Source organism: Monopterus albus, unplaced genomic scaffold (genome assembly GCF_001952655.1).
Source record: "Monopterus albus unplaced genomic scaffold, M_albus_1.0 scaffold14.1, whole genome shotgun sequence".
Classification (NCBI taxonomy): domain Eukaryota; kingdom Metazoa; phylum Chordata; class Actinopteri; order Synbranchiformes; family Synbranchidae; genus Monopterus; species Monopterus albus.
In genome coordinates, this window is record NW_018127894.1 from 273,483 (window position 1) to 296,566 (window position 23,084).

The 23,084-nt window shown below is 40.6% G+C and overlaps 1 protein-coding gene across 1 annotated transcript in view; it reads right to left on the bottom strand.

Annotated features, from left to right (window-relative positions):
* Positions 1-3,537: 3,537 nt before the first annotated feature.
* The window catches only part of pigk (phosphatidylinositol glycan anchor biosynthesis, class K), a 27,464-nt gene continuing 7,917 nt past the window's right edge, over positions 3,538-23,084 (bottom strand). The window contains 3 exon segments of the mRNA XM_020591580.1: positions 3,538-4,888; positions 16,005-16,080; positions 22,083-22,255. Coding sequence (XP_020447236.1) covers positions 4,772-4,888; positions 16,005-16,080; positions 22,083-22,255 — 366 coding nt within the window. The 3' untranslated portion in view covers positions 3,538-4,771.

Here is a 23,084-nt window from a genome sequence, read left to right on the forward strand (position 1 = left end):
GGGGGCAAGAGACTTAACTTCACCCTCCACTGACAGCAGATGCTATTTCCACTTTTCAGTCCATCTCTTCCTGTCTGGTTGTGACATCAGACTGTGACATTCTGCAATAATAATGAAAGACAGGCAAAGCTACATGGCCTTCTCATTACTCCCCAGAGCTACAAATAGATCCCTGGCCACATTCGTAACTGAGTGCAGAAGCCTTTTTTTTGTATTTGAAAATAGTACTGTCACAGCACCTATAGGGAAGTAAAATACCGTAGATTAAGGTAACAAGCTGTTAAAGGGAAAATTCTGTAGTGGGTCATGGACACTTCACTTGTTAGAGAGTTGAGGCTTTACTAGATCAATAAAATGTACTTGCTTCAGGATGGCTCATTAAAAAAAAAAAAAAGTATGACAAACTATGAAAACTAAATGTTTTTATCCTCTTCTAACCCTCTCAAAAAAACAACAAAAAAAAGTCATCGCTGCAACTAACTATTATTTTTGTTACATGCATAGAGGTGATCCTAGTGATATCTAACTGGAACCACTCCACCTCCTGCACCTACTTCGCCTCCACCAGAGAGGTGGCGTCCCCATCCATAGTCTGTGACAGCAGGGGTCAGCGAGCCTAGGCCCAGGTAAGCAACAAAATATAGAGGTGGTAGGGGTGTGACAATACCTGGAACAGCATGTCGTAATTCAGAAATGAGCCACCATGGATCGTCAAAATGAAAACTGGATTGAAAACATCAAGTCAAGGCCCTGCGGTCATTTATTTAGGTTAACAAGAGGGGCCAGTAAGCTAGTGATATCTAACTGTCAACACTGATCTTCACTAGGGTCAGCGACACGAGCCATTAGCCGCACACTAATTACACTAGTCTACATAATAATAGAATTTTTTTAAAATAAGAAAATGAAACAAATCAGTTTTTGTAAAATTTACATATTTAAGAAGAAACTGACTTTAGTTTTCAGTTTCACTGTGTTCTCGTAAACGCATCGAAGCAAACTGAGCTGGTTGTATCGTTACACCCCTATTTACAGAAGTGCATTGCATTCACCAAAGAAGAAAAACTGTAGGATCTTATCTAGTAATTATGACTTACCATCTAAAAATTACAAGATAAGGATCCCATAATTATGGGAAAAGGTCTCATAATTACGAGATTAGGTTCTTGCAATTAGGCGATCCGCATCTCGTAAATATGAGACCTGTGACTTAATATCTTGTAATTATGAGAAAAGATAGCAAGTCATAATTACGAGATCTTTTCTCAATTAGATAATGTAGGGGTTGGAACATTGACAGGTTTTTATAAACTTTTTTTAATCAAAGTAATTCAGCGATGGTTGTCAGAACATCCAACAGCACATAGCAAACATGTTTAGCCTATATTTGTTTACAGTTTGGAACACTAGGTATGCCAAATTAGCTAGTAACAGGTCACTTTTGCTATGTAGTGTTGGACGTGCTGTCAGAATTACATAAATACTTACAAAATATTAAAACCTCAATGATTCTCAATCAGGTCCTGAAGCTTTCCAACTCGGCACATCGTAGGCCTGTATAGTGAGTTACACTGTAGGCAGCAACATTGGCCTAAATTTGGAACACTAAGTATCAGAATTCGCTATTAACAGTTCATATTTGCTGAACTGACAACTATCACTGAATTAGTACTTTGATACTAAAGAATTTGTTAAAGACTGATGTTTTTCAGGCAAGTTGTGCAGTGTTGTAGCCCCTGCATTACCTCATAATAATGAGAAAAGATCTTATAATTGTGAATTACAAGATCAGATTCTCCAAAAAGTTTAATTTTTTTGTGAATGCAATGTGCCTCTGAAACTAATTGGTGGTTTTATCAATTAAACATTTAAGGTATTTTAAGTGTTTGGTAAAACCAGCCCTTGTACTGATGGTGTTTGCTACAGGTCTGATCATTAAAACAGCTTCCTGCACAATGCCAAACTGCATCTTCCCAATGCCAGTCCTCCATCACAACAAATTTAGTTTATAGGTGAATAACATCCCCCGACAGTCAAATTATATCCAACATTACTGCCAAGTCAGGCAAGAGAAAATACTTAGACTTTTTAATACCACTATAGGCTTGGTAGAGATATTGAATTCAGGACTTTTTAAGATCACTGGGGGAAAAAAACAAACATTCTTCCAAATGGAAATGCAGATGCTTAAATTTCCATTTTTCTGAGCACTTTGTGAGAATGAAACTTCATTCTTGACCTTGAAAACAGTAGCTGATAAAAGATGTACTATTACTAAAGCTACTGTCTCCAGGGTCAAAGCAGAAGTGTCAGCCTCATCAGTTTTAACATGCATTTCCTTTGCTTATAATACATTTTTGCATCAAACTGTCAATTTGAATACTCCTTGCTTTCTTAGTTTATACTTGGTGTAAAATCAACTTTGCATAAATGAATGAATTTCAAACAAAGCAATCTGGATAGAAAAGGGAAAGCTGTTCCTATTTATTACTGGGCTCTGTCTATGCAATCACCACCAAAGTGATAGCTTATCTCTCTTCTCCTTTATTGTTGTTTTGTTACTCAAAGTTTAAGGACGCCTAAATGGGAAAATAAAGTAAGCGAGCACTGCTGAGCACGAGTTATGCCACAGCTGTTGTTGCAGATGAATGAGAATCTAAGACAGAAATTAGCATTATCATTCCTGGGAGTGACTGACATTACAAAGGCTCACTGACAGGCAAGCTGCTGGAAATCAAGTTTCCACGGAAATTGGACAACCTGTCAGACGCACACACACTGCCTTCAAACGGCATGTGTTTGTGTGTAAATCATTAAATTTAGCAGGATGCTACATGGGGCTAATGTCGACGATGTTCTGCTCCTAAAGACAATCGGTGCATGTGTGCACTCGCTGGTGACTAGTGATGCCGTTCGTTGTTTGAACAACCTGCGTGACATATTCGGAGCATCCTGCCTGACTCATCCTGCCATTTGGAGATAGCTGCTCTACTATTGTCCAAGTTAGGTGTGACCGAAGGCAAACGGTGATCTTTATTAGCACAGGGCAACTATAGAGACAGAGGAGATTGGAGAGTACATCACCATGCTGAAAGGCTGAGTATATTGAATTGCATCTGCGAGTTCTGAAGTAGGAACGGGGGGCTCAGAGGAGCTGGAGTCAATTTTGATTTTGGTTTAAGAAAAAACAAATCTATTTGAGATAGGCTGCCATTAATTTTCATTGGGTAAAGACAGAGGAGATACACAGAATTTATATGGAGGCTTGTATCCAATGGTTTCTCTGTCTTTCTACAATAGTAGACTTGAACTGCAAGCTGAAACTGCATTTCAGAACCTCTTCTGGATGGTTTGAAATGACTCCAGTAAGGAAACAACAGATCAGGTGTTTAAGTCAACTAAAGCAGCACTGATTTCAGCGTTGTCTTTGTGGTGTTAAATAGGCTTAAACTGTCGGCTCTGCCAGGCAGACCTTTAAATAGCATAACAGGGTAATTGAGGAAGTTCAATATCTAGTCAGAAAAGAAAAGCAGGCAGTTAAAGATGCAAATCATTCCTTTGATTCAGTGTTTCATCTTTAATCAGGGCATCAAAATCTCACCAAATGAGGAAATAAAACTTGTTTGCTGTCTCTGAAAGGGGAGCAGGAGGAATAAGAAACAGGGAAGAAATAAGCATTGCATAAATAATGTATAAAAAAGGACCTTGGTGGCTGATGCAGCAGCTGCCTTCCAATACATATGGTTTCATTTCCAGCTCAATCTACTTTCCACTTCAGCCGCAAGGGAGAGTGGCAGTGGGCACCCAATGAATGGGTCCGCGCACCGAAAACTAAACTGCCACAGATTCGATCCATATGCTCCAAGCATCAGTCACTCCCCCAAACAATGAGCCTAATGCAAAGCGGTTGGAGAGAAAGGGAGGGAGTGCACATCCCAGGATAAGAGATTCATTTGGGACGGTCGGCATCTTACTAGATTATTACTCACTTATCGCTGCTGTAGTGCACAACGCAGAATGGCCGAGAAATAGCTGTCCATCACCAAGAATACAATCAGCGGAGTGCACGACCAGGAAACTTAATGGATGTTTCCACAGAGGGGGCAATTTGGTGAATGGGAAAGTGGATGGGTCCATCACACAAGATAGGATTATGTGCGATTGTTATCCTTCACAAGTGTGATATGACTGTCAAGGGGTGTAATGTATACGGACAGAGGGGACATTAAATAGTAATCTCTCCACAGCCCACTCACAGTCAATCAGCCTCCTCTCAGCTCGTATCTTCCTTTTCTGACCAAGCAGACTTTCTGAGTAGCACTTAAACAAAAAGGCAGCTGCTGAAATATGCAGCACACTCTCGAAAATAAATTAAATTCTTATCTACTGACTCAGTTTAGTGCATTTTTAACCAAATCAACACAATTATGGAATGCTTTGACAAAGCAGAACGTTTGCCACAAAAATAAATAAGTCAAAGTCCGTTTCATTAGAGCTCAGTTAAGAAAACACTAAACGCTAAAGGTACGCCCATGCAGAGTAGGAGCTTTACATATCTGATGCATTACTTTCAAGTATTTGTCCCAATCCCAAAGTAAAAAAGGCACCAATAGCATTAAACAGTCTGGTCAAACAGTTGACATCTCCTTTCCATTTTCAGAAAAAAAAAAAAACCCTGTCAAACGGCACCTTCCCCCTAATGTCCCTTCAGTTAAAGCTCCTGTTTGTACCTTCACATCCTCCAATGTCCTGCGGCAAAACAGCTGAGACCTCAGAAGATGTGTTTGAGGTGCTTGATCCCATATGTCTTGAAAAACACCAGGAGGATTAGAGTCCACAGGCCCAGGATGAAGCCATCAGGAGGATGCCAGTCTTTCTGCTTTGGTTTCTGAAGGGGAAGGGGTTGGGGGGACGGTGGGAGGGAGGGAATACAGGTTAGTAATCATGTGTATATTTCTCCTGTTGAGGCCACTGCTGATTGCTCTGTCATTCACACAGGCAGTTAGGTCTCTCTCTCACACACACACACACACGATGTACACTAACCGCAATCTGGCACACAAGCACAAAAGTTCACCCAAAAAGCGAGTGGTACAGCTCATCAGTACACCTCCCCTGTCTTATGTTTGTCCCATTCACTGCCACATCATCACTTTGTGTATGATTATACTTTTAAATCTCACCCATATTAAACATGCATCTCACAAGGAGCACATTTATATGCTAATGCGGCAGCAATATTCTGCGGAGAGATGAGGTTTAACCTCTAAAAAAATCTTCCTAACTCCTCCGCTGGCGACAAAGCTACAGATAGGCTGTGAGAACACACTTAAGCGATTTCTGTTATCCCTTGCTATACAAGCTGCCATTATCCAATTGTGAAAACACCAGTCAGAAAAGGTATCAGCCTCCAAAGTCAAAACCCCAAGACTTTGAACACGCAACACACAAGTCCAAGTCTGCCTAAGTAACAGTAGGGTGACATCCAGAACAGTAAAGCTGCTATACAAGTACTCAAAGGATCAATGTCCTACTCTGAGCACTACTACACTACCCAGTGTACATTTACTCCTCCTCAAGTACATCAGTATCAGCTTGACACACACGAACACCGCAGTAGGAGTCAGAGGCAAACTGACAGCAGACTGACAGCCCCTGGAGGGTTAGAGAGTGGTGTGAAAGCCTAGTCCAGGATCATTATTACCCACAAACTCAGTCTGCCTACAGCCAAGACAAGATGCCAAGTTACCTCCATTACTGCATTATCTGTAACCGGCGTTAATCAGTAATTGTGACGCCAATATGAAAAATGATCACAGCAAACATTTTCAGCACAAAAAGCTCTGATAATCTCCCATAGTACACTACCTGTCTAGAAAAAGAGCAGACCGTATATACTGTATATATTAGCAATTAGCTGGTGATCATAGTGAAGCATGTGGTGAACTTGAAGAGTTGGTTGAGACCCAAACAAAGCTAAAATGATAGAGTATCCTACTGACTGGAATGTGTCCGCAGCAACGTGTAATGAAAACTGTCAATAACATATCGGTTCACATTTGTCCTCGTCTTTACTTAAAGTAATATAAATTCTAATCTTTTAAAATCTCCAAATGTGTTCTTGTAGAGTAGATGGATAGCTCAGTGGTTAACACACTGTGGTACAGCAGGTTGTGATTCGATTCTCTGTCAGGGTATGCTAAATCATTTTGCCAAGCTGCATTAACCAAGAGCAGAAGCCAGTAAAAGTTTTAAATATGTGCCTGTACAGTCAGTGGATCGCTTGGTGCTTAACACCACTGACTTTGGTATGGCAGGTTGGGGGTCAATATCCAGTGTGCATCAAACCCAGCACCCCCTTTTCTGCTGCTGTCTTTAACCAGTTGTGTATGTGAGAAACAAACCAGTAAAAGTTTGAAATGTGTCCCTATATAGCCAGTGGATCGCTCGGTGCTTAACACCACTGACTTCAGTTACGCCTTTCTCACTACTTCACCTTACTCATGATCTTACTCATACCCTTTACTCTTAATGATCCTAGAAAAGCCTAATTTTGTGATCATCAATCTCCAGTTGGGGAGAAGATGATATTTCCCCCATTTCCTGGCATCCTGACTCCTCCTTGCCGTAGCATTTGTGTAGTACCTCGCTAGGCGGATAGCATTAAGGGCTGATGCAAGGCATCTATCTTCCTGCTAAGGGCCCATGCTGATACTGTGCCCTGACAAAGAACCGAATCCCAACCTGCTGCACCAACGTCAGTGGTGTTAACCACCAAGCTATCCACCGGCTGTATAGGGACACATTTCGAACTTTTACTGATCTCTGTTATTGGTTAACACAGCTTAGCAATGCAAAGGGGATGCTTGGTTTGATGCAGGGCATCTCCCTGCTAACGGCCTTGCCTAAGGGCCCAAGCTGGATATTGACTATTTAGACCTGTTTTCGCGTGGGGAGAACATGAGAACACATTATTAAAAAACTCTATCACTCCATGCACATCTGATGTATTTGTCATGACATTTAAGTCTTGTTTCAAATACATCAAGATGGTTTTCTCTCCCACCACCGCAGGAGAAGTTCTGGCTACTTCACAGAGTAGAAAACACCGGCCATCTGTGCTGCTTTTGGACGTTATAATGAAAGAAACTGCAAAACAACGCAACAGGAAATAACATTACACTACAATATTTTACTGTTGCCAACATGTTGAATTTATCTCAATTAATCCTTCTTTAGAATGTTTCTAACATGACAAAGTGTCAGTTCCTAAAAAAAGAAAAGGGCCAGAAGCACTACAAACCGAGCCTGCAGCTGCACAGCCCTCCTAAGACACTGGAAGCAAATACTGCCCCGCTGAGATGCTGGAAGCAAACACTGCGTTGTAAATGTGTGAAATGAAAATGTAAATCAGCAAAACACTGTTTCACTAGAAACAATTTTGTAAAAGAACTGTGGCATGTAAGTAAGACAGAACTATGTAAGGGCAAGATCATCTTAAACATTGTGTCATAGAAACAGTGTTTCTATCTACATGAAGTGCTCTGGATCTGTAACAAACCAAAGTTCTGCAAAAATAGACCAAAATGAATTCAGTGAATTATTATTCTAACTGTGGACAGACAGGCATTAAGAGGCAGCGTGGCCCTGTACCAACATGGCAGCCGACCATTATATGGTGGTGGTGTGGGGGGGGGACCCTCAACAGCACCTCTGGCCCCCCTTGAAGGTCAAGTTAATTTTATTTATTAATATATAGCGCCAGATCACAACAGAAGTCATTTAACGTTATCTTTCCTATAGAACAGGACTATATCTTGTTCTTTTATTAAAACAAACTAAATAGCCTTGTGTTATTTACCTTATTTACACAGTTCTCTACATGGTTGCCCCCACCACCACCAAAGCTGTAAACCTAAGGGAAGCACTGTACTGTAAGCACTATCAGATGACCACTGAATTAATGACAGAGTGCAGACAGAGTAAACTAATCCTGATGAATGGTGGCATTTCAGTTTTGAAACTATAACTGCATTGCAATTTATACATAAATTGATCTGTACAAACTCAAGACACTGAAAATTTTGCTGAATTTTAGGAGGCTAATAATTGCTGAACTGGCTGAAGTGGACCGTTTTGCTGTATTTGTGTACACACAAGTGAGAGACTTGCACATACCGTAGGGTCTGTTAGTATGTGCCGTGTCTGATATTACCACCCACTAAGCACCAAATGCCAGCAAAATGTGCCCATGGCAGCTGAAAGCTTCACAACACTGGCTGAGACCATAACATCTGAACACCTCAGCTATAGTCACAGTCATCAGCCAATCAAATCAAAACACAGCAATGGCTCAAACAGGGTTTTCAAGTAACTGACTGTAATGCTCCTGTGACACAACACAGCATTATTTCAGCTTATGGAGATGAACTTGACACGCTGCATAATAAAGTGAGTCCTAAAATAACACTGCATCTGATTCTGAAATATCAGTTAGAAGAGGCATGATTGTTTCTTAGAATAATAGGTATTAATTTGGCTGGTGAAACTGATTGCAGGTTCATTTCGGGAGCTGTGCACTCGTGCCTCTGAGAAACCTCTGTATGGCAGACACTGGGTGCTCAAAGCTGTCTTTTAAACAGAACTGCAGTTTATGTGACAACGCTGCCAATTTCTAATGCAGAAAGACGGAGGACAGCAAGTAAAATTGGATTACGTCTGACTCTAAATTTATTTAACAGCTCAATCAAGTCAAATCAATCGAGCTCCAGCGGCATTCAGAATGCTAAAGTGGTGCACACCAAGCCTGAGGTCCGCACTAGGCACAGTCAGGGCAGGAGGTCTGAAGCAGAGGGCTTCTACATTAAAGCTCCTGTCACACTTCAAATATTAGCTATTTTCTTCTGTTTCATGTATTGAATAACAATGTTTGATAATAATAAAAGAATGGAAATATAATCAGAAGAAAATAGAAATGAGCTCTGACACATCGGTTACATGGTGAAAGGGACCAGTCCTTCCTTCTTTTTGAGAGTGAAAGAAACTACTGGAAATATCTCAGATTTGGTTTTTATTTGTCAGACTGGTAGACATCAAAATGGGTGTTTATTCCAAAAATAGCACAGTGTCAAAGGCCCTGAAAACATACTTTATAAAATCAGCTTTTTTTTTTAACTATGAATGATGGAGTCTTTAGTAGACGCACATTATCTGCTAGTTGCAACACTTTGAGTGACGATCCTGATTTTGTGAAGTCCAGCCTGAGTAATAGATCCAAAGGTTTGTCAGCTTGTCACATGCCTATATTAAAAAGATTCCACTGAGATGGAGGACAACGCCGTTGCTAGGTAAATGCTCTAAAATCATACCAGTCTAATTAGACAGTAATTTGCCAGGAATGTGCACTTGCACATATTTGCTTGGGCCAAAGCAGTGCACTGCCAGATTACATTACACTGTGATGTAGCAAAAATGAAGTCAGCTTCAAATAGTGGTCTCATTCAAATGAACGAGGAGGCTGCATTTTTGGCAGAATGCTAAAGTCTGTCACACTAATTCATCATTTTATTAAGTGAGAACCAATTCATTTTGTATTCTGGGTGCATTAAGACATTTCAAATTAAAACATGGTTGCAACTTTGGACAAACAATTGCAAGCTTAAACATTCGAAATTTGAAAAAAAAAATGTATTGCAATTTTCTTGGAAATGCTTGACCAACTTTGTCAGACCACAAAAATTATTAAAGAGAAAATCAAAAAAAAAAAAAAAAAAAAAAATTAGTATACAAGTAGAGGAAACTAGCTCAACAGACCAGTCTAGCCTACTGTGACAGACTCCATCCTGGAAAAATGATTTACTAACCAAAGCATCACATTCACAAAGTGTTTGCAGGCCGTCTTTCAGGCTCTTGCTTTTCTGCTGAGACTGCAAAGTAAGTCCTCTGTTTCAACACTGGTCAGTTTTGACCCGTCTCTAGTTAAAAAGGTCATTGTCACAGATCCCAATTAAATTTGCCAGCATACTCGACTTGTCATCCTCCATGTTTTCCAGTCAAATGGACACAGAGTTATGATGACAGCGATCTGCCACGGAGACGCCGACATAATTGTGTGAATACCAATGTGACAGCTCAGAGTGCCATCACATGGCCACTCATTTCAAACGGCACACGTTGTGCTCCAAATCATAAATTCACTGTGGGTGCTTTCCTGCTACTATTACCCTACAACTATCTAATCACATAACAAAATGTGCGTTTGGACATTTTCAGCTACGGCCACAGGGACAGAGTGGCTGGCAGGAAGACAGTGAGAGGAGCTGAGAGTAAAAGACTTGCCAGGGATGTTCACAGGAGACGACTGGTAGTGTGTGGCCATCGGGGACAGATGACCTCTGTAGCAATGGTAGGCAGATGTGTGTGTGTGTGACTGTGACTGAGTGTATGTGTATATATAAAAGTGCAAGCCCCTAGGGTAAGGAAGAGCAGAGGGAGATGGATCGACTTTGACAGAAAACCACGTCAGCAGAGCAGTATGTCAAGAGGGAAGTGATGGAGAGGCATTAGATTAGCATTAGAAGAAAAGTAGGCAGAGAAAAGAGGCTGATAAGAGTTATATGCACCATATTACATATATCGTTTATTTTTTAGGTGAAGTCAAGTTTTGAACTCAAAACAAACTGACACCATAAGATACAGGATGTTCCTGATTTTGGCGATATTGAGCAGGTGAAAATGGCAGTTCTAGGGACTTGGTTTATGTGTGATTCAAAGAACAAATCCTGATCATGAATGTGATGTGTTGCTGGTTAACGAGTGGATTAACAACCCACGATGTTATTGTCAGCGCTACCCTAGAATCCACATTACACAAAACTTCAGAATCAGAATCTGCTTTATTGGCCAGGTGTGTCGGACACACGAGGAATTTGACTCTGGTACATCGGCTCTCAATGTGCATGTACATATCCCCATGCAAGGGGCAAGTAAACAGTAAACCAACATAAGGCTAGTATAACAAAATAAGCAGTATTAACAGGCAGTAAACAATGCAGACAGACAAAGGAATGCTCATTGTGAAATGAGATAAAAAAAATGGAGTACTTAAATTAAATTCAATTACTGAAACTTAAATTACTCCCAAGTTAAAATATTAATTCAACACAGAGGTAAAATCATGACCATGCATTATAGCTGCTTTTAATCCTCTCCATCTCCTCTTAAGTCTGGCAGCCACTGTTTCAGACATTCAGCACCAAGAGCTCCTCCATGGCTGGATGTTTGAAATGACTGCTCATGGTTCAATAAACACTTCTTATAACCTCAGCTAGGTGGCAGACGGGGCTAATTTACAGTCCGTACTTTGAAAACACAGGGTGGAGAAGCTGGAACAACAACAGAAGGGCTGTTGTTCCAGCTCATTTTCACTGGATTTAGCAGACTGTGGGAAAAAAAAAAAAAAAACTTACTTAATGCACCTTCAAATATAAAGCTTGCGTAGTCCAACAGAAATTGAGTCCACAAAATATCTAACCTGGCCTCAGACATTTATGAGTTTGTGACTTACCCGAAGAAAAGAAATACACACTGAAAATAATGCTGCTTCTCCAGATAAAGAAAAGTAAACATTAGGGAGGCAGAGGAAAAAAATAGCAGGCATGTAAGTGAGAGAAAAGACAAAACAGCTGAGAGAGAGACAAGCAGGAAGCCGACCTTCACTGATGGAACCATTCATATCCCACAACCAAGGACAGGGACCTACGCTGAAGTTCCCTGCCTGCTATACACATGTTTTTGTGTTGTGCATTCAATTCACCAGGAAAAATCAATTAATGACTACCCATCTGATTGATCGAAGCTAATTAACATGACTTTGCAGGATGCTAATGGTCATTGAGGGGATATGAAACATGCTGCCAAACACCAACACTCCAAGGTCAAAACTGCAGCAAATTTCTGTTGGGCAGAGCCAGATGACAGAGCAGCAGCCATTGTGCGCTGCCAGGACACTCCACTGTATTGCCTTGACATTTAAGCCCCTCAACTAAAGCTATGACAGTAGAAGTAGTAGATGCATTATTCTCACATAAGGCATGTTTTGCTTTTCTAAAGGATATTAATTGTAATTGTTGAACAGCAAATGAAACTCTAATTGATATATAATTAAACTGAGTGAGCCCGTTACAGTGGGCTTGGCCTGTGATCTGCACAGTCCCAACATGCACTTTGGAAAAATGTCATTGTTGCAGCCTGAGTGAGAGCAAGGGGGATTTGGCGAGGCACAGGGGGGAGGCAAAGCATTCATTTTCACTGTTTCCATTTGCTATTGTCTGGAGCCATATGGTGCAGCGTCAAGCTGGCGAAGGAACAAATAACAATTTGACACCAGAGACTGGGACTCACAGCAGCGAAGGAAGAGAAAAAGTAGAACACACAAGAGAGTGAAAGAGAGAGCTCTTTCAAGTTATTTCCAGCACTGAACATATTGTGATTAGGCGTTGGCAACGTGATGAGATGTGCAAGGTTGGGAGAAGAAGGTGGTGAGGGGACTCACCCTGTCATCACCAGTAAGACAACTGCCAACAGTGACAGGGTATTAATCAACTCCTCACATCCATGTACACAGTGAGGGGCTGTTTATATACAGATGCCATACAGTACAGCCTTATATAACCACTGTCAGTCACTGTGATGACTTTTCTATTTACAAGCTGTTGCCTGGTCTACTGGCAAATGGAAAAATGTTTTTTCTTAGAAGATGAGAAGTGAGAAGATTAGTTTTTGTTGGTGGCACAACTGAAATCAGCTTCAGACCACTTGGGGATATTTAAGACATCAAATGTTATGAGATTCAATCGCATCTAGTTCTTCAGTGTATCTGTGCAGTGACACCAAAGGGCACTACAGTACTTCGGCAGCATGAATACAAAGATATGAGTGCTGCGAACAATATGACGGCTAATCAAAAAGAGGAGAGCTGTCAATAGGCTTGATGGGCATTGGTCATTCTGCTGCATTATGGATGCACTACGACAAGGGAGAGAGAGAGACAGAGAGAGAGGACAAACTGTCAGGACTCCCATCTTCAACCCAGCAGGAGTGCTAGCCGATAATCGAAAACTCTGGCAGGGGTCGGCGGGTTGAGTGTGTTTGTGTGTTGTACGTGTGGGTGCAAAATACGAGAAAGACAGAAAAAGATGTATGAAGATGAATACGCTGGGGGGGCAGGACAGAAGAGTGAGCCAAGATACGAAGCCAAGGAGAAGATGACGCTGGCTTAATGGGGTGCGTTTGTGCCAGTGTGTGTTCAAGCTTTCTATAGTGCCTCTGCTGCTGTGTGCTGAAAATTGCGTTCACAGTTTATGGGGCATTCTTATGTGAGCAGCAGGCAACCGATCTGAAACCAGCTCATGTCTACCAGGGTTTTGAGGCAGACCTCAGCTAATTTCTCTGAGTGCCGCTGGGTGTGGAGACCCCTCTCGTTTCCCATCACGGTACTCAATAATCGTCTGACAGGCCTCAGGCCTGTGGTCAGCACATTTCACTGGGATGGCAGACTGTGGCTCCTTTTTCACACTAAAGCCGATGTCAGCCAGTGAGTTTTTCAGCAGCAGGACTCATTTACTGTATTTATTTATTTAGCCACTTCCTCAGTACAGCTGGGCCTGAACTCTGCTATCAACAGCAGCATTACAGCGTCCATCTACATATAGAACACAGCTTCAAAATCAAACGTCAGCAGCTCCAGCTCTGCTGGAGTCACTGAAATCTGAACCTGGAGGAACAGATCAAAAGCTGATTGACCTTTTTTTTTTTTCCAGCTTCACAATTTGATGCCTCTGTGCCTGCTTACTAATCAGAAACACACAAGACATCCGTTTACCTTTTTCAAGTGAAGTGGTGACTGTTGTTTTGGAAACCACACTAAACAGCTGGCTTGCCATGTGTTTAAATGTTTAAAGTGAGGCAATTTCATAACTGTCACACTTTCTTCAGCAAAGCTCCAAAAAGGAGTCCGTCCCCATAGACTTCCATGTAAAAATGCCCAACTTTACAGCAGAAATAAACATGTTTACAGCCCAATATAAAAAACAGTTTTGGTCTCTATAGCTAATTTCCTCTGCCACGACAACTGGACAGGGGTGAATTTTTTTTTTAATAACTTGCCCGTTAAAATTATATTGAGACAAAGTCATGCATAATTAAATGCATGGCTGTTCTGAGTGACTGGCGGAAGGGTCCCCACCATAGGTGGCTGGCCACTAGCTGTCTAGAAAGCTCCACTCACGCTCCGCTTCTTTGCCCATTTTTTTGGATTAGACCTAGCAAGTGGATTGAAACGATACCAATATGACGACAGCGAGACTTCAGCTTCAAAACTACTCTTCAGAAATCCAGGGGGAGACATCACAGTGGGTCTGTCCCGCTTATATGTACAGTCAGTGGGCAGAACACAGCTAGCTTAAAGCAGGACTGAAATCAGCAATGTAGTCCCTATTTTTATGCCTCCACGCCGGCAATAGCTGCAACCAGTGGTATTATGTTTCCGTCTGACCAGCCCATTCTTATGAACGCAATATATCAAAAACTTTGATGGAATTTTTTTCAAATTAAGCACAAAACGTCCACTTGAACTCAGAGATAAACTGATGAGATTTTGGTGGTCAAAGGTCAAGGTCACTGAGACAGCTGGAGAATAATTTTAAGCAGATTAGCTGCTAAATATTCCACTATGTTCACCAGTTAGCTGCCAACTTCATCTGCTGTTTGATGCCGGTACGGTATTATACAGTGACATTTTAGAGTCTTTGTTGAAAACGGCTGCATATTGTTGCTCAGAGTCAATCAAAACAGTGAAGTTACTGTAAACCGAAACAACAAGCTGAAAGACACGAGAATGCTGGCGATTATTCTCCGGGGGCACCTCACTACGAACGACACCTTGCACATTACATGTATTCATTTGATCCACTGTTAATATACAATACAGATCACTTAACAAATCAAACATGAAGGTATTGAAGATGACAAGGGGACTTGGATGTTGGTTCAATTCATTTTAGGAAAGAGGACTTTTTTTTTGCCATTTGGTTGTTAAAAGGCAAAACTCACCTTGTTCACCTTCTGAATGAATGTCAGTAGGAAGAAGGCAAACACAATAACAGACATACCTGTACAATATTATGCAATTCCATGTAAAATCTCCAACTTAAATAGTGCTTACAAAAGTCAATTTAATGTTGAGACTGAAAACGTACAGGGCAACACGAAACACGCTGACAACAATCTGTAAAACAATGTCTCAACAAATTGCCATAAGCCTCACAAACTAGTAGTACAGGGTGCAGATGTTCATATATCCATTCTCTGTATTTTTCTGCTTTGACACAGCTGAACCCCAAATCTAAGCACCCATAATGTCTGCTCTTGCCTGTGGCAAAGATTAATACAACTGCTTTACTTTTCTGATGCACAAGTAGAAGTGAATGTATAGAAACAGTATTTTAATAGGCTCATAATGGAAAAATCAAGTGTTTTACAGGACTCGAGACCGGCTGTTTAGAATGCAGAGCGCATGTTGTAAAGGTGGAACGAGGAGGAATAGGTGTTCATTTGTGAAGGTCGGCCCGACTGAAAACCACAATCCATTTGAGAATGAGGTGAACGCACAATTTCTAGCCACAATCCTGCCTATCCATTCTGCTGGATTTCACGGTGGCCCCGCCACACCGAGACCAGGAGGCACTTGCATTTCACACTTGGAGCCGTCACCATGGAAACGGCACAAAGACATCTGTTAGTGGATGTTGCACATAACTTTCTGTTCTCTGTCCAAATTAAGGACGAGAGTGGACACACTTCAAATAACACAAACACAGGAGCCTGACTAAATGTCTGTTTACACAAAGGCTTTAAAAAAAAAAAACTTGGATGTTCAGAAGGATGTTAAACATCTGGATTACACTAACATGGGCTGGTTCACGCGGTTTGTACGGGCCTCCTACCTGATGGATGATCTCAGACACTGGCAGCTGGTCCACATAAGAGTACGTCTCTTTTTGCAGCTCTTCATTCACAACACTGCGAGACAAAACACACAAAACAGCGCCGCATTAACATTTACCTGAAGTAAGTAAATTGCACTTTGGAAACATTAGGCTTTTGTTATGTGTGACACCATTACTCGGTGGTGAAGGAACGCTGTTAGGAAGAAGAACAGACTGCTGTGTTTCTATTGGTGGTGTATGTGTAGCAGGGGAGTGCGTGATTGACAGATCATTTCAGAGCCGAGTCAATGATATGCAGTGCAAATTAATGCAAATGAACCTCTTTTTTACTCTAGACAAATGAAAATAAAATCATCCTGAGGAAACATAATTGAATTGACTGATAATAATGGATGTGATCCTGTGTATGTCACTACTGAACTCTATATACAAATGAACAGAAAAATAAACATACAAAACACAATTTTAAAGTGATACACCTTTTGAGCAAGCCACTCACCAGCTTTTTACTTAATGATAATAAAAGGTGTTATGGGAGCTCTTTACTACCCATGGTGCATATGTTTTTCTAAAACCCAAGTGATCATAAATGCAGCAATGAATCAAGTTAGAGGGAATTTCAGAATCAGCTTCGATGCACATACGTGGCTGGCACTAAATTTGCTGAACAGATAAACATACAGCTAATGTTTGTTTTTGATGCTACACAGCAATCATCAGCTCTCCATGCCATCTCATTCTCTAATTTTATAAACAGCCAGAAGAAAGGAGACAGGAAAATGTAATGTAGGAAAGTGAGAGAACTTAATTTGATCTATATGTGCACAGATACAGGCACTTAATTGAAAGACGATCCAAGAGAGGCCTCCGCTAACAGCTAATCTGTATTGCAGAATCTTTCAAACATGGAGCTCTTCCTCAGGCAGAGCGAGAATCGCATGGAAGTCTATGGGGAGTCTGTGTTAGCAACACTGGGCAGATACATGAAACATGGTTATGATACGCAGCCTCGGGACTTCACTTTTACTGTAAGTACTACAGTATTTTATGCCTGGTGAGAGGTAGTAGGCCTGACATTTGTCCTTGAACAAAACAAAAGTAAACACAAATCACTGGGATGTAGAGGAAACCATGCACTGGTACCCGAGGGTTGTAGATCTCTCCATCTACCACTACAACACCATAACAAGAGACGTATCTTAGTGAGAGACAGGTTACTTTTATACAGTGGTGGAAAGTAACTAAGTACATCTACTCATATACTGTACTTAGTCCAATTCTGAGGAACCTTCTTTTTTGCATATTGTTTTTGTGCAGCTTTTAGGAGGCACTACATTTATTTGATAACTTTAGTTACTAGTTATTTTCAGAACCAGATTAGTACAAAAATGACGGTATAATCATAAACTTTAATGATTTCCCACCAGTAATTCTAATTATAAACATAAGCCAATTAAAACTAGTTCCACCTTTACCAGCTGCAACATTAAATGTGATGTACATAATAATGCATCAATATTTACAATCCAATAATATGATATTAATGAATGTTAAATGTGCCGTCTGAGTACTTATTCCACCACTGCTTTTATATGCATTTGCTTCACCTGATGGAAGAATAAAACTATTCTCCATTTTCAAAGATGGAAAACTGACCCTAAAGAACATAACAAATGGTAGGTTAGGAATAATAAACTGACATTAAACCAAATCAACTGATGCTCTTAAAAAACTGACGTATTATTGAGGTAAGTTTAAGTTCAATACTTTGCTCAAGGACACTGAAAAAAGCTCAGCACATGGAAAGTGATGACAATTGTTAACATGACCCTAAAACAAGTTAATGTATTAAACCTGCGACCTCACACTATCTGTAAAAATTTGAAAATCGGAAAGTAATAAGAAAAGGTTTTTTTTTTCCCCCATGAGATTTATTGACAATAGCAAAAATATAGAATATCTCAATAGCTCTTACTTTGGCAAGGTTTTCCTCATCAGCATAAACCAGACACTGGATAAGCGCACACAAATGCAATGCAGAAATATGCTGCCTACTACTGGCTGATTTACTCCACTGGACCATAGCATTACTTTCACTTATCTGCTTTATTTAATGTTAGAAATCTTTACATCCAAGTGATGAAATAAAAGTTCTGGTAACAACCAGAACAGCATTAATAAGAAACTGACCTATCAGGCTTGTGTTAAGCTGTATACTGGCTTTATTTTATGGGAAACTGAAGCATACAACTGAACCAACTTTGTAAGCTCTAACAAAACACAATAACAACAAATAATAATAAAAAGCAACCTCTCACAGTCACCATGAGCAGTTTCGAAATGGTTGCATGCTTTCATGGGTCTCTTCTTTGAAAATCTGTTTGTCTCCAACATCACAGTCTGACACACAGTCAGGAAGAAGGTCTCAGCTAAAGGTCACATTTGAGCGGAGGTTCAACTAAGTGGATGTCTTTGGCTAATCAAAGAAAGCTCGGGTCAGACAGCTGCTGACAAAGAAAGCCACCATGGCTTTCCTCCAACCACCTGCAGGCTGAAGCAACATGTTCTCCTTTCTATTCTAGTCAATATTTTCTCCGACTTCCTTTTCTTCTGCATTTTTCTCTGGCTTTTGCTCTCCTGCTTCTTTATTTGTATCCATTTAACTTTATTCCACGGCCCATCTCTCTTCTCAGCATGACTGTGCGGTAGGACAGATGTTGACAGGCAGGAGCACAGACTGAAGAAAGCAGGAAGGGTGGGCAGGCAGGGAGACGATCTCCTGCTGAGCCCTCTATTTGTGCCGACCTCCTTCTGACACTGGAAACGTCACTGAGGGCACAGACAACTCACTGCCGTTACCCTCGCCCCATTACTTAGCACAGAGATGAGCTCTAATTCAATTCAAAGTATCCTTTCTCTCCTTTCTGGAGAGAATTTTTCAATCCACTTAGCTGATTCTAGTGGATGTGACCAACACCTCCCTGCTGTCTCCAGCTGCCATCTATTTAGGTCAAACAAATTTCCTTTTAACATCTGCTCTACTAATAGCCCATTAAGTGTTTGTAGACCAGCGCTGAAGGCCACAAACCATGTAAGGTTCATTTTATAACTCAGCGGGATATGAATTCAGCTTTGATCGTCGTAATTATCCTGGGAGCCAGATGAGCCACAGGACAACGTGTTTTAGTCAACAACCACCTATGGCTGGAAGTGAGTAACTAACTACACAATGTCACTACACCTTTAAGCTAATGTAAAATAAAGAGGATTCAGGAGGATCCATTAAAAAAAAATCCTCCCTATCAAGTGCCTAATGGAAGAGCCGGTTCTGCAGTAAAATGCCATTTAGACACGAGTTAGTAAGAACAGAGTTAAAGAGAACAATGAGAGTGCGAGGGTAGGCCTGCATGCACCCACACGTACCCCTCTTCTTTAAATATCCTCCTGCACTTGTCTGAGTGACTGAATGATCTGACAAAAGTGGATTAAAGCAGAGCTATATTTAATATCGGCTTGTTACAGAGGACACCTGTGATCTTTTCTCTGAGGGAACACGCAGAACTCACTGCAGCCCATTTTCAGGCCTTATGAAATGCTATTAGTCCAGCCAGAGGTTTCATAATCATCCTGTTGTGACAGTTTTGGAGATGAGAAAAGATCCCAATGCTAATTTTATACCTATATATTTCAAGGTAGCACTTATATATGTCAAAGGAAGATGGGACAATTACAATACAACGTAGAAAAACTATGGTTGTGATATGCTGATTATTTACTCAACCTAACAACCGATGAAGCACTAATCATTTCACGACTTTTAACCCTGTCCCAAGCACTAATTTGCTGTTTCACCCCATATTTCAATAAGTATTACAGATCCAATTAACTTCTGTTCTTTGGCACACTTGCTGGTCTTTTTAAAGCCCAGAGTAAAACTGCATTTTAAAATGTATGTGTTTTTGCATAAAGGTGGATTTTGTTACTGAATTTCACTTTGGTGTAACAGCTGAAAAATAAAGATGCCAGCTTGCTCATAACATTCAGCCTATTTTAACTTCATTTTTCAAATAATTCTGTCATGTCTAATCTGCCTTTGTATAATTTACCCTGATCTACTAACAGCCCAAGTAGTTTTTATAGACTCTATCCAGCGCTGCAGGTCACTAACACCACTTCTTATATTCAGAAGGAGCCATTTGAGTTGTTTGCGACCATCTGCGTAAACAATTAAATTGACAGTAAATGATTTAATAATGTTAATATTAATGATGATATAAAATTTAATTATTTGATAAGCCCTATGGTTTTCCTGCAGAGTGTGTACAACATCTTGCAAGTTGCTAATGGCTAAAATGTTGTCCAGACCTACGGTATAACAGTCACAGCACATTGCTCATTAACCACCTCTCCCTGTGAGATTAATCTTGCCTGAGTGGGGCTGAAGAAACACTAATGTGACATACAAAATGACAGAAAGTGTCATTAGCCTCTTTAATGTATTTGAACTTTCACAGCAGTGTTTGCAATCATTCCTTAAAGTAGAAAAATGCTGCTAGTTCTTTGGTGCATCAGTAAACTTAGCTCCATTAAGCATCAAATGAATCAGGGCATCGCTGGTTTCTTACTTTGGAAGTGGAGATAAAATGTCTCTCTCTCTAGGAGTGAACAAGAGCAACAGTTGGCTGCGTAACACTGGTGCTGTGCTTCTGTGTTGCATGAGGGGATCAGCGGAACTAATGTGTTGGCCCCTAATCAATAACAAAGTAATATGTGAAGCTGTGTGAAATCACTAACTAGCCTTAAGCCAAAACAACCAATGACTAAAATCAGTATGGCAATTGCCTCTAATTACTAATTAGCAGCCAAGTGCATTAAATTCTTTGACTGTAAAACCTCCCAGTGGTTCAATTAAAGACCAGCTTAATAGAATTAATAGAAGTCGGGGAGCGTAATTTTGAATAAAGTTTTAATTTCTAGCACAGATGTTTGTAGAGAACTCTAATCAATTCCTTAACCACAGTCTGGAAGGCTGCATTAGCTTTCCCAAAACTCAGAGTGACGTCCTTATTATGGGATTAGTGTATGGGAACTGGCGAATATGAGACAACATGTCACCACACTCAGAGGATGATGTTTCAGAGTTTGACACTACAGCCATCTAGTGACCATATGTACTTATCACAGCATGTGAAATCTGATGCAATGGAAAAATTGTAATAAAATGGGACTTTGATGCATGTTGTCCAGTTCACCACAAGGTAGTGCCACAGATAATCCATTACAGCTGCTCATTCACTGGCACTCACTGTATGGAGACTGACTGAATTGTAGCCTGAAAACAGACAGTGAACATGTCCAATTATCATCCTCCCTTTGCTGTCACATGCTGCTTCAAGTGCTGCCACAGGTTATAAAAAGCTGTTAATATCTATCGAAGTCTAAATTGACTCTGTTATTATGCCAAACAATAATGTCACCTACAGGGAGGTCACAGCTACATCCACCATGAGATGTATTCTCCCTGAAACAGACCACTCAACACACCATAAGAGCAGGAAACAATATCACAAATGAGAAATGCTCTAAACAGAAATCAAAGTCCAGCCTGTTTGGAACAAAACAAAAGTAGCCCGCAGCATTTCATTTAAAACAAAAGGAGGATGCCTTCACTTAAGGCTTTCACACCCAGGTTGTCCCTAATGCACCTTTTTGGGCATTAAAAAAATATTAAGATAGTGCCAGGAGGAAAAAACTGATTTGTCAAACCTGGTTGAGAGTGGCAGATTGTTTAAAGATGGCCTTCACTAAAAAGGTCAGTCTACATTTAACTTTAAGTCAAGTAAGAAGCTTAAGCAGACAGTTGTGAATCTGATGGATTTTTCCCTGGGCTATGTCTCATATAGTAAAATATACACAGCGCAGTATTCAAAGTGCTATTTGAACTTGGTAGCTTTGACAAAGCAATATGTACAGACCATCCATGACTGTGACAGTATTTGCCCAATGTAACTGTCACATAAAGTGAAAGTTGAGTGAAAACAATCCACTAGTAACAAGTTGATGAATACAACTTACTTCTTCTCCACTTGCTTGACATGGTCGGTGAAGTTGATGGTTTCCATGGTGATCTCCACTTTGCGGACACTCCCAAAGAAATCTGTGATGAGGACGCTTCCCGGGTCCCGCAGGAACAGGTTGGTACGATGGCCCGGAGTGGACACACACTGACTCTTGGGACACACTTTGAACTGTGGAGCAGAAAAACCACAAATGGTGCATTAGGAATAGACAGAGTACTGCTTTACGTACGGTTCATTTCCCATTGCAAGCCACATAAAAACAAAAAAAGTATTTGCAAATAATAACAACGCTGGTATCTGTCAGGAGGTTGAAATAAGAGCATTAATTACATGATGAAGGTCACTCTCGGGGCCCTTAATATTCATACAGTGGTATACATTTTGTCTCCTCCGTTTTACACCGACAGCGAGCTGCATCCAGCTGCATAAAACGTAGCTACAGCTCAAGTGGGAGGTGTGAAAATATGTGAGTATGTGGAGAAGATTAGAGAATGACATGCACAAATGTCAGGTGTCATACAGTTTCACATCTTTCATGTGTTAGCACTTGTGGGTCAATCATCTTATGTGTATGATTCATCACTCAGTGTGTTGTCCATTGGGCTCTTGGTTTCAAAAAATAAAATCAAATCATTAAACTGAGGTGAACAACAGCTAAACCACATTTGAAAACACACGCCTGCTAAAAGGATTTTGAAAAGAAGGTGAAGATCATTTCTCCTTGAAAGGGGCAAGCCTGTGTTGTCTGGATTTAAAAATAAAAAAATAAAAAAACTTGGTGGGTTTGTCGGGAAAAATCCATAGTATTGATCTTTAACCTCACAAAATAGGACAAGAACAAAGAGTGCATCTTTAGAAGCAAGAAAATTGGACAGAATAATAAGCATTAGTCAGAATACATTGATTGAGCTTGGACTGAGTCCTTCAGTAAGGATTTCAGGTGTTTTGACTGCAACTTCTGGTGAAGAGGGGAAGGGGGGGGGGGGATGGGGACGGG